General features: G+C 40.8%; 1 protein-coding gene across 2 annotated transcripts in view; it reads right to left on the bottom strand.

Annotated features, from left to right (window-relative positions):
* Nucleotides 1-6,158: 6,158 nt before the first annotated feature.
* The window catches only part of ACSL3 (acyl-CoA synthetase long chain family member 3), a 50,913-nt gene continuing 40,597 nt past the window's right edge, over nt 6,159-16,474 (bottom strand). The window contains exons 14-15 of one of the 2 annotated variants that reach the window (XM_065640401.1): nt 12,305-12,462; nt 6,159-10,079 (exon numbers count right to left, since the gene is read on the bottom strand). In XM_065640401.1, the coding sequence (XP_065496473.1) occupies nt 9,916-10,079; nt 12,305-12,462 (322 nt within the window). In that variant the 3' untranslated portion in view covers nt 6,159-9,915. Of the gene's footprint in view, nt 10,080-12,304; nt 12,463-12,789; nt 12,855-16,474 lie in introns of those variants that run through there. The other variant, XM_065640402.1, reaches the window with a different exon arrangement.

Below are 16,474 nucleotides of genomic sequence, written 5' to 3'. Positions count from 1 at the left end.
CGGGACCGCCGGCGTCCCCCGCCTCGAGGTGGGGACAAGACCACAGAGCAGGAGGTTGCTCCCTGCAAGGGGGAAAAGCCAAATCTGGGTGGCTGTGCCAGGTACTGCAGGAGCAGCGCTGGCAAATGCCATCCGGCTAGGGACATCCCAAAGCCAATCCCTGGAGCAGGACTGAAAACTGACCTACCTGCATTTCCTTCGGCTGTATCAAATAGGGAATTCCTACTTTAAACAAATAAATGAACAAACAAACAAACACCACCACCAACAAACCAAAACAAACCAAACCCCCCCACACCAGCTAATAACAAAAGTTTAAAAAAACCACCACGAAACTTCTGCCCATATGCAAAGAAAAAATATCCTGTGTTCCAAGGTGCCCATCGCTGTTGCTGCTGTTGCTAATGACAAGATTTCCAGAAGCCGCCCAAGACACGAGCGATTTTGTGTGGGATTTCCATATAGTCATAGCTGTTGTCAGGTGGCAAGTAACTCTTTAAAACAGAACTGGACTGGCTAAGGGCACGCCAAAAGCCGTAAGAGCAGCACCAAACGAGCACGGCTATTCTGCTCTGGGTCCTCGGCGCCCCAGGGTCCGGCCAGTGGCACCAGCCCTGCAGCTCCCCACACCCGAAGCTTCGCGGAACACGATGTCCGTGAGCCCCCATGAAGCTCGTCCCAGGCTCAGCATCTCCCCCATCCCGCGGTGTCCCTGCACTCGCTCGGGGCAGCCCTGTCCCAACCACAGCCCAGCACAGCCACCAAAGCACATGCCTGGCAGGTGGGATTAGGCAGATTTCTCTATTATTCAAAGCATCTCAGCTGCTTCTTCCCTAAGGAAAAAAGGGTTTACGTAAAATACATTTCTTCTTGCACCTTGGCCAACCCTTCACTTCAAAGAGCTCAGTCAGGGTGGGTAATTTCCAAGCTGTTTAAGAATGGCTAACTATCTTCTGCTAAGTCTCCACATTCTTTTTCTTTTTTAAAACAAACAAAAAAACCCACCACCACTAACAAAACCAAACCAACCAACCTACCTCTGTAGCTGATCTAATTATAAATATTGAAAAGTTTTACTTAGGCAGATTTTCCATTGTGGAAAACACAGGGAAGGTCTGATAGAATGGGGAGGGGGAAGCAGGGGGATGTCTGATTTACCAACGTATGCTGGTTACTTATTACAACTGCATAATTTAACATTTTTTGTCTACCTGACATTTCCCAATTTGTCCACATCATTCTTGTGCAAGAGCCTGTCATATTACAGTAATTTAAATAGACTCTGCTCCGCGACAGCACGCCCAGAGGTTCAGAGCACAGCGACTTTGCCCAGATACCATTTTTGGCTAGAAGAAGAAAAAAAGAGAGATGGCAACAGCAGATCAGACCTAGGAGACATCAGCAGCTTCTTCTTCCCAGGCTGTGTGATTCACGGGGGGGACTCCGTGACCGTCTGACTCCCCGGCTGCCAGCGTGGCCACATGGCAAGTGCTACAGGCTGGAGACAAGCAGGACTGAAGCCAAAAGGGCTTTTCACGGGAGTCTAGTGAAGTGAAACACTGATGCCAGCACCGCTCATCACCCAAATGCCCCAGCACGGCATGCTCCTGGCATCACTCACGGGCTCAGCATTCCAGGATTTCAGAAAAACTGGCCTAGAAATCTCTGCCAGTCAAGATTTACGGAGAGCATCATGCCTCCTTTGCACGCAATCCATTGTATTGCAATGGACTACAACTAATACAGCCCAGTTCTTGTAAAACAATAAGGATAAGATATCAGTTATAGAAAAGACCACACCAGAAAGATCTGATCAGTGCATGGTATAACAAAAAGTTACTGGCAGAAAACAAAGCTGAAAGAAGCAAACGAAAAACACAATTTAAAGCAAGTATCTCTTCGTACCACTGGGAAAAATTCTGGACAGTGTCCCAAATCTCATTTATTTATGAAAACATTAGGAAAATTCTAGCAAAACACATTACCAATGGCCCATCAATGAATACAAACAGAAGCAAATACAAAACAAGCAGATCCCAGGTACTGGAGAGCATATGAGGGCACGGAAACTGTTCTGCACGCTCAGTGGCAGCACCGTAATTGCCATTGGAAGGACAACTAAATTTGAGCAAACTGAAGCCAGGCTACCCAGAGCCCACAGCGGCTCCTTGGGTTCAGGACCTGAAGGCAGGCAGCCCTGGGGAAGCACATCCCATCAGCACCACCTGCCACCTCTGGGAAACATCACAGAATCCACCACTTCAAGAAGCATTTGTCAAGTTTAGCAAGGCTTCCAACAAATAACAACAGGTCTCTGAAAGAAGCATTAGCACATTTTGCTCACGACACCCCTGGGTGTGTGGGCAGGACCCAGCCCACCCCTGGGACACCAGTGTCCCCAGAAGCTCCGGGCTGGTCTGCGCCAGGCAGGGACACCCCAAACACGGGCTCTGCTCCACCCTCCTGCGACCCACAGCTCGTGTGGGCACATCGGAGAGCACACAGCCATACGCACGTGCAAATATCCCAGCAGTCACACTAAACCACAAATTTATCATTTATTCTTTTCCCCCCATTGTTATGTGGCACATATGCAACTCTGGCAAGAAGGGGAGGAAAGAGGTGCAAGGCTGAATAGGCCAGATTGCTTGTTGCCATTCCCAATTTTCCTGATAATTTTGTTACGCTACTTTAGCTGGAACAGACCAAGTCGTGACTGCAACAAAATTAAGCAAAACCAGTTTCCTTTCCGAGACACCTGGCAGTAATACCCAACAAACATGGGTGATATCCAGAGAAGCAAACTGATGAGGCATACAATTCTTAATGAGTTTTAGCAATTGGGTTTCTTACAGCTTATTAAGCATCCACAACCTACCTTCCAACTGCATCAAAAAGTGGAAATTATGTTTTCCAAGTCATTCTTAAATTTTATAAATTATACACTTAATCTGTAAAACCAACCACCAATTCACATGGTACTAAGAATGATATAAAAAACAGTGTTTGCAGCAAGATCCCGGACACAGATCTTATTTAGAAAAAAAATGAACCACATCTGATCAGTGTCATGAAGGTAAATCTCTAAATCAAAGTCTGCATTAACTAGCTAAGCATCCAGGACTTTTTACCAGGTTGGGATACAGTAAGTTTTATGGGAATTTGATACAATACTCTTTTGCTATTAAAATTTTCTCACCCTCTCTAGGAGCCTGAAGTAGCAGAAACTCTATGAAAACATATGGATCTGTAGGAAGACCTTGACATTTCAGAGGGATTAAAGGACATGACCCACCAGCCCTGTTGCCAAACACAGTTACTGTGATTGCGTATCAATGGAAAGCCTTTTTTTTTTTTTTCCATTAAAACCATTTACGTTACAGCTGTCTCTCAATTACCTGGAAATAATTACAAAATTTTTTAAAACCCAAACAAACAAAATACCTGCCACTAATACAAAGCACAGCAGTTTTAGAGAAAACAAACAAACAAAAAAACCAAGCCCACCCACAACAAAGAAACAATGCACACTTGTAATGAAGTGGGAAAGGGCATATAATACATGGATATTCAGGGGCTGGGGATTAAAATGCGGCATGTGGCTTTTTCCTGCTGTTCGCTGCTCTGCCACCTCCTCCCCCGGGGCCCAGCAGCCGTTTGGGGACGCCGCACGCACCCCTGCAGAAACGAGCGGCCCAAGGCCCAGCTGTGGCGGGGGCCGCAGGGTCTGTACGTGGCAGGGACGGGCGGTTCAGGCCAAGCAGCGTTTTCCACGTAAAGCAGGAATGAGCTGCTGAAAAGCTTCGTTTAAACAAATGAATAATGAACTTTGGGATGCAAATTTTAGATAGCTGCTCACTGAAAGTAGCAAGTGACTCTTTTTAATATGCAGTAGCTTCAGCAGAGAAAACATTTACAAATTCTCTCTGAAATGTGAGTGACCTGCTCCTGCTGTCCCTCCAGCCCCCACAGCTGGATCCCACCCAGACAGATGTGCATTGAGAGCAGCTCTGGCCCAGGACAGCAGCTGCAGTCACCCACCTGCACAACTTCGCTCCCCTGGGAACATTCAGTCTAAATTTCTGAATTTTCACCGGCACCTCGGAAGGCAGGTGAGAACTACTCAACCCTTTCATCCCAAACAAGAATTATTTCTACCACTGGCTCCCCCAGCACAAAGGCCCATTTATCCTCTGCTCCCCGAGTTTGCCGAGTGTAGACAAATCCACTTTATTTGTATGGTTTCAAGGGCAGAAAAGCAGGAGTTTTCCACACCATTCACCTTTCGTCCACTCTCACCTGCAAGAGCTGAACTGGTACCCTGGGATGCACCGCAGCACAGGTACAGCTGTGCCCATGTGACACAGACATTGCTCTTGGGTTAAACTCTACTGCCAAAAAGAAGTTGTATATACAGAGAAATAAAAGATTTTTCAAAAACATGATTCTTAAGAGAAAATTTTATATATATATATATATATATATATATGTGTGTGTATATATATATATATATATGTATTTTTTACAAATCACTCCAACTATTTGGGTACTCCCTTTTCCTGCTGTCTCCCCTACATTTTTCTGGTATAGAATACTAGCATCTCAATACTTAAGTATTTTTATTTGTAATCCTACTGTACCTGTTATTGGATCCCGTGCCTCTCTAATGGCTTCCTTAACATAGTATTTCTGAAAAATAAGGCTCCTAAAATGGTTACATGTTTATCCTTTCTGAAATTAGTTGCTATAATAAATTACCTACTATAATAGCTCAGAACTTGTTTACTTCTCTTTGTTGTATTAAAGAACCCCCTAAAGGCATTTTAGCAGCTGTGGATGCCTAAGGGAGAAGGGGGAAATAATAAATTAAGTGCATGCTATTAGCTTAAATAAATTTGAAATTAAAAGTTTTCAGTCTTAAAAAACCCAGCATTTTTGAAGGAAAGAAAAAAACCACACCTATTACTTTGAATATAACTGAAAATCAGGAGGAAGCTGGAGCCTTCTCATGGCTGATTAAAAGGATAAAAAAATAAAAGATCAGCTATGCAGCAGGGAAAGCTTGACATTTAGCCAGCACTACGACCTCAGGCATCTGGGGAAGCTGTAACTAAAGACCCAAAAAACAGCAGAAGAGGAGGCACCTGTTGAGATGCCTCCAGGCTGCATGGTCACCAGCAACAGTTCGTGAGCTTGTCATCCAAACCTGTAAATTTAAGTGCTTAAGATCTCTTAAGAAGTCCAATTGCAAGCATCTAACATCTCTTTGGGTCTGATCCTTCAGCCCACAAACTTAAAGACAATTAAACAACAAATTTAAGTCCTTGTAGACCTGGACAATAATTAAAAAAAAAGTCAGAAGCTTACAGCTTTACATAAGGTATTACCATAGCTGGTGCTCTTAGAAAAGGGTAAGTGCCAGATCACATGCAAATAAAACAGACAAAGCAGGACGGAAACTCTCCTGTAACAGAAACCAGGGTAACCTGGTAACCAGCATTCCTGCGTTCATCTTGAAACTGGCACGTTTATTTTGAACATTTGACAAGACTTGAAATTATAGTTTCAAAAGGCACAAGTTGGCTAAATTCCCACCAGACCATCATTTCTACCCTGAATCAGCAAGCCTGGCACACACGGGTGACTAACTACTCAGTGTAGATACAAAAACTCACTACCAACAATATTAACATCCAGAAAAATATACCAGCAATATCTGTGTAGCACGAATGGCTGAGTAGCCAACCAGAATATTCACTGCTTGCTAAGCACAAGCACATGGCTATTAACATAGAAAACTTCAAAATACCAAACACGAGGGGTGCAGCAATGGAGCCTGGTGCAAAAGGTTCCCAGCAACGTGAGGCAGGGAGCAAAACGAGAGGACACAGCCACCACCAGGCACGTTTCATGGTAATGACACATTTTGAACTATCCTAACCCACTACCCTTGAACAGCCACATACTCAACTAATGTGATTTAAATTCACCAACTTAGAGCCAGAAATTATCTAGGCTCAGACTGGTAAAAATGAAATACCGCTTAAAAAAACCCCAGATGTATGGGGCCTGATTTGTGAAATTAATTTTATTTTTGAAACATGATATCCAATTACAAATAAATAATTCATACAACATAACTCAATTAGGATATACAATGTTCAGGCAGTTCATAGTAACAACCAAGATCACATTGAAAATGAGTTTACATTAAATAACCAATTACAATAATATACAACTGGTCATTCAATTTACGCTTCAGCCTGGTCCAAGGTGTATGCAAGTTGAAGGTTGTTCTTACAGTAAAGGAACAGATGTACACAACTTTATACCAAGTCCAAAGTAGCTAATGTCACATTAATAAAAAATTAAAATGCTGCATTGCATCACCTAAATGTATTTTTAGTATGGAATAAAAGCTTGTGAATTTTAGCAGGTTCAAGGCTATTGCAAAAAGAGTCTTGTGTCCTATAGCAATTTCTGCACAAATTTACAAGCTTTACAGGACGTTTTTAACATATGATTCCATACCCTTCTCTGCATCTTGTCTATAAAACCTGTAGGATGTAGGTATGCTTTGTGTTCTCAGCTTCAGTTGCACCTTGTTTTTTGCCTTCATTTCAGCAAAGTATTTTACTGCACAGATAGAGCTTCCCATTGAGGTATGGTCCTGCCTGGGTGGAAACTGCAGTAGCAGCAGCATTGCTAAACCTGCAAGGTCTTTTCTGACACGTCATTTTTTAATTTCCTAGCCTACTCCTGAAACACTACTCTTTGCAAAGAACACTTACGACATCTAGATTGAATCTAGCCCGAAGTTCTGAAATATTTTTTAAATAACTGTAGGAATTTAAAGGAGATTGACGGCATCCTTGGAATTTCTTGGTCATTTTTCATAATGAAATATGTAAATTTTCAGAACAGAATATGTAGTTAACAATTTCCAATGATTCAGATTCCTGGGAAGTTTATATTTACAAGAGCTTTGTTAAAAATCCCCCCAGTTTTTGGGGCCCCTCAGGTGAAGTCCATGCCCCTTGTTCAAAAACTCTTTAAAGGTCACAGCTCTTGCCATTACAAAATTCCCCACGTGACAGAGACTGTTACTTCCAGCCGTGCACTTTTCCTAATTTACAGCTGTCCACAGCCTCTGGGACACGAGCAACACATTCCAGCAGGTACTTCAGTTCCTCTTGTTACATTGGGCGTGGGAAGACACACAAAAAAAGGGAGATTGACCAGGTAAAGTCCTGCCTGGCTGGTATATGGTGCATCTACACAGGGTTTCAACAAACTCCCCTGAATTTCTCTTTTTTGCAGCCTCAACGGGACATGGAAGCGCTCAGAAATGGTATTAAAGACTGTCTTTTGTTGCAAGTCAAAAGAAAAAAAAATATACGCATCGCAAATATTTTAAGCCCATACAAATATTTTAGAAGTCTTTCTATGTTCAACGCTGAGGCTAAAATTAATGAACTGCTTTACTTCTGCATTCCATTGAAGAAATAAATGTCCACAATGAATCTGATGTCTAAAGAAGGAGGAACTATATATATCAACATCCATTTTAAACAAAAAAACTGAACTGTAAAATCAAATGCAGTTAGACTGCAACCCAATCTTGTGACTGGATCTGACGAAAATTTTAAACTACTATTTCTAAACCATTTACAACGTTCCATTTACGCAATTTATCCCAAAGTAGATTTAAATCCTTAGCAGAATAAAATCCTAACTTCAGATTTCTTCTGAATTAACCCAAAGCAGATTTTCTTAAATCTGCTGCACAATGCACCAAGTGATATACATAGTAGTTGAGCAATTTATTCATTTTCACTAAAAATCACAAAAAAATATTTGATCAATGTGCATCTTGTGCTGGGTACGAACTATTTAAGAACCTGTTGATGGAGCACAGATACATATTTATGTAATTAGTCATATCTAATATATGGTGTGACACTTCTCTACAGACTTGGCAATTTCCACATTCGGGTTCTTTAGCCATTTTCCAGCATCAGCTTTATCTCTATTTACCAGGTGGCTTTAATTTATCATCTAGATATGTGAAGGCATTAATCTCATAAATGTGGTTCTGATTCCTTTTTGTTGTTTGTATTTCCATCTGACTAGTTACACCAAAATTCACCATATGGTAACAGTTTTTCATAGGCAGCAGCAGGGGACATCCATGAATAGTGGGAGACGGCAATGTAACATAAAATACAGCACTAACCTTCTCAGTGCGTCATCAAAACTAAAGCACAGGGAACCTACCTGGTAGCTTTTGACTCCTATGAAACTGCTTTCTATAATCAACAGAATTTATATGTAATGTTAACTTAAATAATATTTCAGAATTTTTTAAATGAGAAGTTGTGTATCAAACATCTACCAGAACTCCCATGTCACAAACGCTGACAGCAGGAACTCCCCAAACTCCCCCAGGCAAAGCTGCTGCCAGCCAGAATTGCTGTGTGCCAAAGCAGGGCACTAAGCGAGCACTGAGGCCCTGATTTTTAGTATAAGTAAATGGTACGCATGAGAATAATCTCCAAATTAAAGTCATTTTAATATTTGCTCCACCACAAAGTTGGCTGATGTATGCCTTTCACATTCTCAAGGAACTCTGATTAAAATATTCTTTATAGAAACATATTGAAAGTAAAATTGACATCTGAAACAAATCTAATCACTCTCACTTCAAACAATATACACTTATCCATAGTAAAACAGAAATGAGACTCCTTCTCAAAGTGAGAACTGGGTGTAACAAACTAAGCAACGTAACTAACTGTGGCTGACAAATACTTCAAACATCGGTTTTGAAAGCAAAAAATGCAGAATTAAAGGGAGATTTTTAATGGCACAAAGGGCAGCTAGGCACTGTGTGAGCTGAGAACATAACTGTCATCATGACTTTAAAAATCCCCCAGTAAGATTTGGGTTGCAGCTGGGGCAGAACAGGGGTCTTGCCAGACTTCCACAAGCAATGAAAGAGCAAACCCAGCAAACGTCCAAAACCAATGAGAAAAGACAAAAAGTTGCTACAGTCCCTCTGCTAAAAGGACACTGGTCCAACCTACAAAGTGTTAAGTGAAATTAATGCTGAGAGTTCTTATTAGCTTTTCACAACTCAACTACTGGATGGAATGATCACAAGCCATTTAAAAAAGGAGCTTCTGTATTTGAGAGATTATTCTTAGGTTTAACTTCTGCTGTGTTAATAGCATCTATTAAACAAGCTTTAACTAACACCTGCAAGAGTACCTGCCTTTCTGCAGAGCTGTGCCATTGACCATCTTTTCATTTTCAGATAAAAACAAAAGCAACCATTAGGCACATATTGAAGGTGTATTACACAAGCTGGAATGTCAAACGTTCTCCCTCAGATTTACGCAGAAAAATAGCACAGCAGCAAATAACTCGGTCCTTTGTTCAACAATGATCTTGTTACAAGCATTTTCAATGTACATAATGTCACAACATCAATACCTTCTTATCTTTAAATAATTAGGTAAAAAAAGGCCCCCAGTATAACCATTTCATATATAGCCGAGTTCTCTCTATATACATCCAAATTTTAAAGATACAAATAAAACATTATACAGGATTTATAAATGTTTAAAAACTTGAGGCTTCAGAATCATGGTTTCCCAAAAAGACTCAGGAAAAATCCACAGACTGACAAGGTAGCAGAGAAAACCGGAAAAAAGGAGACAGACACAAGTTTGCTGCCGTAACATTTTACTAAACTTGCCGGTCATCATGGTGATGTTATCAGAAATAACAGCTTAAGCTGCAAATGAGGAACGGTGGTTTTGCGTCTTGATCCCAAGTGTTGAGACAGGCAATTCAAGTATTTCCTATTTGATCCAAACTCATTGTAGCAAAGTGGTGCAGAAAAAAAAAAAATTATTTTCCATTTTTTCCATACATTCGATCAATGTCCATTTGATAGTATGCCGTAAGCTCTTTGCGTTTTAGTTTGAACGCATCTGTCACTAGACCAGTCTCAGGGGTCCAAGGATCCGGGCTCAAACGAATTTTTACTGGTATTTCAAACTTTTCCAGATTAGCTGCAAAAATAAACATTTTTAATATAAAATGCATATGCAACCATTTTTTCTACAGTTAAGCACAAAAGGAGGAACCGTATTGTCACACAGAAAAACACATGACATAAATGAAAAATTGCTCCTCAAATCCCCCATTAACCACAGGGCTTTGAAAACCCGTGTGGTCACAAGTGGAGTGACAGGATCCACCGGTAACTGCTCGGCAGTTTCCACAGAAATACTGAAATAAACCCCAGCTGTTTGGGTATCAGTGCATGGAAGCGACAACCTCAAAATATACACCATTGTATCAGTCTTATGGTACCCATCTTCTGGAAATAGTCTTAAAATCCATACTATTAAAGCTTGAAAAAAAAAGGTTTTTTTAATATTTTTTTCCTGATTGTCCTAAATTGTTCAAGGAAACTAAGTTCACATGGTGGCTGTTCCCCCTGCCGAAACAGAACAGTGCTCTGCATTTTATACCTTTAGCACAAAACACTATCATTTGCAAGAGCTTCTGCTATGGTTTCAGACATAAGAAAAGCAAATAACTTGAAAAAGTAACCAATAGATGGGCAATATTAAAAAAAAATATACTTTTGGATTAAATTTTAAAATAAAAAAATATAATTATCCTGTGCAATATGCCATTTTTAGACTTTTCTGCACCTTTTACTCCCCTTGACACTAAATCACTGGGTTTGGAAGTTTTTCTGCAATTCAGCACTAGAAGTTGTAATAGTACTTTAAAAGTAAAGCCTATGATGCCAAAGTGAAAAGCAAACCCAAATACAAAATAACATCAAAATGTATAAAAATGCCTCAGGATTAAATCAAATATTCTATTTCATCGATTTTAACAACACATTTAATTCTCTTCAGAATAGTTAGTGCTGCACGAAAAAGAAAAGGAAAGCGAGTTTGTCCACGCTCTCCATCACAGCAGTTCCTTAGAGTGACTTTGCCCATGTGCTCCGGGCAGTGAAGAGAAATGGCCTGGAGACGCGGGGCAAGGAAAAACCATCTGCTGCAGCATTGAGACTGCACTCAGATAAAGAGCATGCTCCTATAACAGATGTCTGCAAATATACTAATCATAGAGCTTAATATATGCACAAGTAATACAGAGAAGAGACAAAGCTTAACAAGACAAATATTCTTGGAAGCATAAAGTTATCTGGGGTAGAAAACATGAGGACAAATCGCAAAGAGGTGCAGAAGGACATCATGATACTGAGCAACTGCAGAATAGACAGCAGAAAATGTCCATTGCAGAGAAGTGTAAATGAGAATGTGTATGAAAAACAAATTTAATATCCACAATGACCATTTGAAAAGCATTTTGTGGTCATAACCAACAGCTTTCTGAAAAAAGCTCAGTGCTTAGTAATGGTCAAATGCAAAAACAAGGCAGAAATTATTACGAAAGAACCCTGTGTAACTGTTTAATTCTGCACCAGAATCACTAAATAGACCAATTAGCATGAAGAAGACAGAGCTGAGGGTGGAGTATAATAGACACTGAACAAAATCATTGTGACTGTTCACTGCCTCTTCCATAGAAGAGCTGGGCAGAAGCAAATTGAAGGAGCAGATGGCAGTGTTAAAACAAATGAGGCATTTCTTCAGATAAACACCGCTGAGCTCTGCAGCTCCACCACCAGATAGTCTGGATACTGATACAGAATATTTACAGAACTTTAAAATGCGACTAGAAGAGTTAATGGAAAAAAATTACTGAAAATTATGAACTACAAAGACACTGCTTCCAGTTTAGGAAAACCCTCCGATGAAGTCACTGGAAGGTAGGGAAGCCCCTGTCACCATGGGCTTATTTCAACTACGCACACGTATGTAGTAGCATGTGAGACTGTCCCAACGTACAAGATGAATCTATATATGACCCACATTCTTTTGGACCAGCAGCTAAGGCCAAAAGGATACTAGAGGACATCTTAAAGAACACCAGACACACACACATATATAGAGAACTAAACCGGGCTGAAGTTTGCCATGTTTTTATATTCTTTCCTCAGCTACTGGCCACGGTTTAAAAAAAAAAAAGTTACATGAACAAGGATTGACCCAACATGTGGTCTGTTGTTGGATTTTTGTGTATGAAAATTTCACTTCATATATGTTCTATGAAACATACAGGCTCAAGGAAATCTTTTTAGGGCCTACACTCATCTGTTTCGGACATTACAGTTTGTAAGGTTCATACTATCTACCCAGGTACTCACCTGCCAAGGCAGCCTCAGCCAGCACCTTCAGTACCTCTTTTTCCATCTCAGGACTGTTGCAGATCTCTTCCCAGGTTCCTTTAAATCCTTTCTTTCGAGCTAGTTCTACGAGCTCCTTTTGATTTGGCACAACAAATCCAATGACATAAGAATGGAAACTGAGAAGCATAATGTACTTTAGTATGAATTTTGCAAAGTTAACAAGTCTTCAAAAATAACATTTAAAGTTGGGGGTTCGCACTTCATACAGAGATATTGCTCTTAATGGTTGGCTTTTGTTCACCTGATAATCTCTCTGAAATGGTACACAAATTACCCCTGCTTGATTAAAAATAAGTGGAAAGAGAAGCTACTTACCTTACAGCAACTGGATTGCTTCAAGGTGTGCTGTCCATATGCATATTCCACTGTGTCTCATGCTCAAAGCTTTGGGAAGCAGCACCCACACGATGTCACTGCGCCCTGCCTCTCCTCATGTTTTGCATCCCGGCATGAAGACTGGTGTGCGGCTTCCCTACCTCAGTTTCCTCTCAACTGCAGAATCCAGTTACTGTAGAGGAGTAGAGGACTGCAGTGAAGAGGGGTTGGAGAGCAGGTTGTGGAACGAGCATATGCACAACACATCTCAAAGAACGCCTGCTTCTGTAAGGGAAGTGACTTCTCTTTCTCTTTCAAGTGATTGTCCATACGCTCACTCTACTTTTGGCAATCTTTATCTGCTCCTGATACGCCTAGAACACATGAAGCCGTGATCGCAAAGTCTTTGGGAAACACCAAAGCACCATTTGTCTCGAAACAGGTATTCAAGATTTTTCAGATGGTGTAAAGTTTAAGAAAAATGCGAACAGAACCTCACATAGCAACTCTACCCATTCTAACAAAGCAGATCACAGAATCAGAGCTGCAAGCCATCTCAGATCATCTAATTCATTCAACTGCCTTGAAGCAAGGTCAGCTACATCTAGGAGATGTTTCTCTAACCCGTTCTTAAACATCAGGCAAACACTAATGCCAATGCTTCAGTCTTGGTAAGCCGTTCCTGATGGCTATTCCTGACTCTTCCTCTAAACAGCTTACACCAGTTGTATTTCCATACAGCCAGTCAGATGTTCCTCTCCTTTACACAGAAGCCATTTATTCAAATACAGCCTGTTATTTTTCTTTGCATCTCATCTTTCTAGTTTTCATTCCTTTTTTAAAGTTTCTTTAGGAAATTAAGCAATGTCTTTTCCTCCTAAGTCATGCATCACAGACCACTGCCCAGACATGCTCATTTTTATCCTGGACTCTTTCCAAGAGATCCTCCTTTTCTGAAGCACTGCATGTGGAACTCAGACCCTGTAACACTTGGTAATATTGTACATCTTGTATACATCTGATTATGCCATATTATTTACCTTCTTATAACAACATGGCACTTGACTCCTATCAGCTCCTACAGAATTGCTTCCAGCTGGTGGTCCTTATCCTGTATTTCTGCAGTTTATTTAGGTGTAAGTATAATTTACATTTCCTCTCTTTAAACTGACTGCTGTTTTCAAGCATATCTCCATCTAGTCAAGCTTGCTCTGAATTCTAATCCTGTCCTTTACTGTACCTTTAGTCCTGTCCCACTTTAACCATCTACAGATTTATTAAATCTTTTCAGCTCTCTCCTTTACCAGACAGATCATTAATGCAAAATCCAGACCTTTAACGCCAGTATGAAGATTACTTCAGCTTATCCTTTAAGAGTCCAAATATAATTTTAAAACACTAACTCTAAATATCTTTTTGGTTCCTGTACATTGCAATTTTCTCCTTTGTTACTGGTATGAATATAACGGGCATCTGACAGCAGCTGTGAAGACTTTGCAAAAGTCCATTACAAACAGAGGCTTCCCTGGCATCATCTGCCGACAAGCTCTGCCTTTTGGCTGACTCAAAACTGTTCTCATTTTTCTCTTACTAAGAACGTACTTACAGAAAGACTTCAGATTAGCCTCAGTATCACTTACTGCTTGCATCTCACCTTCTGTCTGTGCCCCTCTTCGATTTCTCCCCCCGCACACACTCGTGCTAATACTCCGCGCTGAAGCCTTGGAACTTTGTCTAGGATCTACTCTGTGATGTGTATTATGCATGAAGGCATTCACAACAGGACCGACTCTGGCACTTTCATCCCTGGCTCCTGTAGTCTTTTGACATGCTTAAGGTCATGTCCAACAATAGCATCTCCAGGAGTAAGCAGCACACAGAAGTAACCAGTTGGCTGGGTAAGCCTCAAACTTCTGGTTCATCTAAAATTCCACCTCTTGAGTAGAAGCATACTTCTTCTGGACAAACGGGTTCATCCAACTGTGCTTCCTCCTAGAAAGAGCACCTTGGAGCTCACAGCTCCTGGAATGTGTAGCTTTTCATTCTGTATCGCTAAGTTACATCTACACTTGTTGCAGTTCAAATGCTAGAGCACTGTTTGTCTTGAGAAGTATCCTGACAACTACCTCTTCTCTCTGGAGCAGCTACTTCACCCTCCACTACTGTTCCTTCTGCAGATCTTTCAAATTTGCTGCTAGCTTCTTCAGTCTTGGAGGTCATAACAACAGCATGAATTAAGACATTTTCAGAATTGGGTCCTTAGGACCTCCTTAGTCATTTCCTCCACACTACATGTCTCTCCTACACTAGGCATCCTCGTTCCCTTGTTGTGCTTGAGATCCTAGTGGAGTATGGCCCTCAGACCTATGGCAAGACATGTGGCACTACATGTCAATAGCACCATCTTTATTCTGTGAAGTCTGGTCCTTATCAGCTCCCCTTGAGCTTCCTGCTGAGAACTCCCTTGGTTTTTTTGCCATGTTTGCTCATTTTTCAGGTAACTGAACTACTCATTTTCCTGCTGTGATGTTTGAGACCCAGTGAATACATCTTGGATGGGTGAAGTGCTGATAAGCCAGTAGGAGTCTCCCCTGAAGGAGCTCTAATCATGATTCCTTTCAGCAAACATTTTATTCCTTATCTCACGGAGTATTTTGTCTGAAGTGGTCAATTAAAATAGCTTTTGAGGCTGCGATATCATGCAAATACTTTTGATTCCCTACCACCATGTTCAGAGGAGCTTTGCACCCTAAGATATGACGTTAAATCACAGATTTTTTTGTAAAAGTCTGCCCTCCTTGTCCTTCTGCTTGCAAGAAAGACAACAGCTACAAATGAAGGACTCCTCTTGCATACAACATCACCCAAAGTATAAGGAGAGACAGGGTATAAGAGAGGGTATAGGCTCTGCTAACAGAAAGTCTCCAAGCTCACACTGCTGAGGTGAGTCTATACCCACAATGAGATGTGCATATGGGCAATCATTCAGAGAATCCACGTTACACGGCTACTTATGCCAAATTACACACACGGAAGTATTAAGAAGAAATCCAGCAGCAGAAAAAAAAAAAATCTGGAATGTACTTAGACTCTGTTTGCGTGCTACCTTTAAATATTGCTCATAGGTTTTCCTGTTTTTAAGTAACAGACAAGACACATTATCAGAGTCAAGTGCCTGACACATGCAATGTTATATTGACCCGGCAAAATTAACACAAAATTTAATAGTACAATTCCAATAGTAAACTTTAGTCCTAGAACAGCAGAAATGACCATCTGTAGGAACCTCTTTGGAGAAAGACTGCAGAGGGTGCTCAGGACAGGCACATCATCTCAGGCAGTCAAAGCAAATACAAGATGTACCCAACAGGTCAAAAGCCACAAATAAAGCTTAATATAATGGAAGTTTTCTCAGCAGTGGCATGCCCAATGCACATTAACATATTGATCCAAAACTGTCAAAATTGAAGTTACAGGATGACTACTACCATTAGTTAACACCAAAAAAATACCACAGAGAACCAGGTGAACCAACCAAAAGGTAATTTTCTATTTATTACCACTGAGCAATTCTCTGGTATGCTTTTCCTGGCCTCTTTCAATCAAAGCCATCAAATGGGGCTATTTTAGCCATACTGGAAATCAGAATATTTCTGATCGTTCAGAAGGTCCAAAATGACTTTCCAAACATCCAAATGACAACAGGAAAGAAAGACCACCTGAAGTATATTTATACATGTATACATTACACACAGGTAGGAAATTCTACAAATAGAAACTTAAGATGTGTTTGAGCCCTTATATGTCTAATTC

Source organism: Caloenas nicobarica, chromosome 8 (assembly GCF_036013445.1).
Source record: "Caloenas nicobarica isolate bCalNic1 chromosome 8, bCalNic1.hap1, whole genome shotgun sequence".
In the NCBI taxonomy this organism is placed as follows: Eukaryota; Metazoa; Chordata; class Aves; order Columbiformes; family Columbidae; genus Caloenas; species Caloenas nicobarica.
The sequence above is the reverse complement of the archived record's forward strand: the minus strand, read 5'-3'. Positions and strand labels throughout refer to the sequence as shown.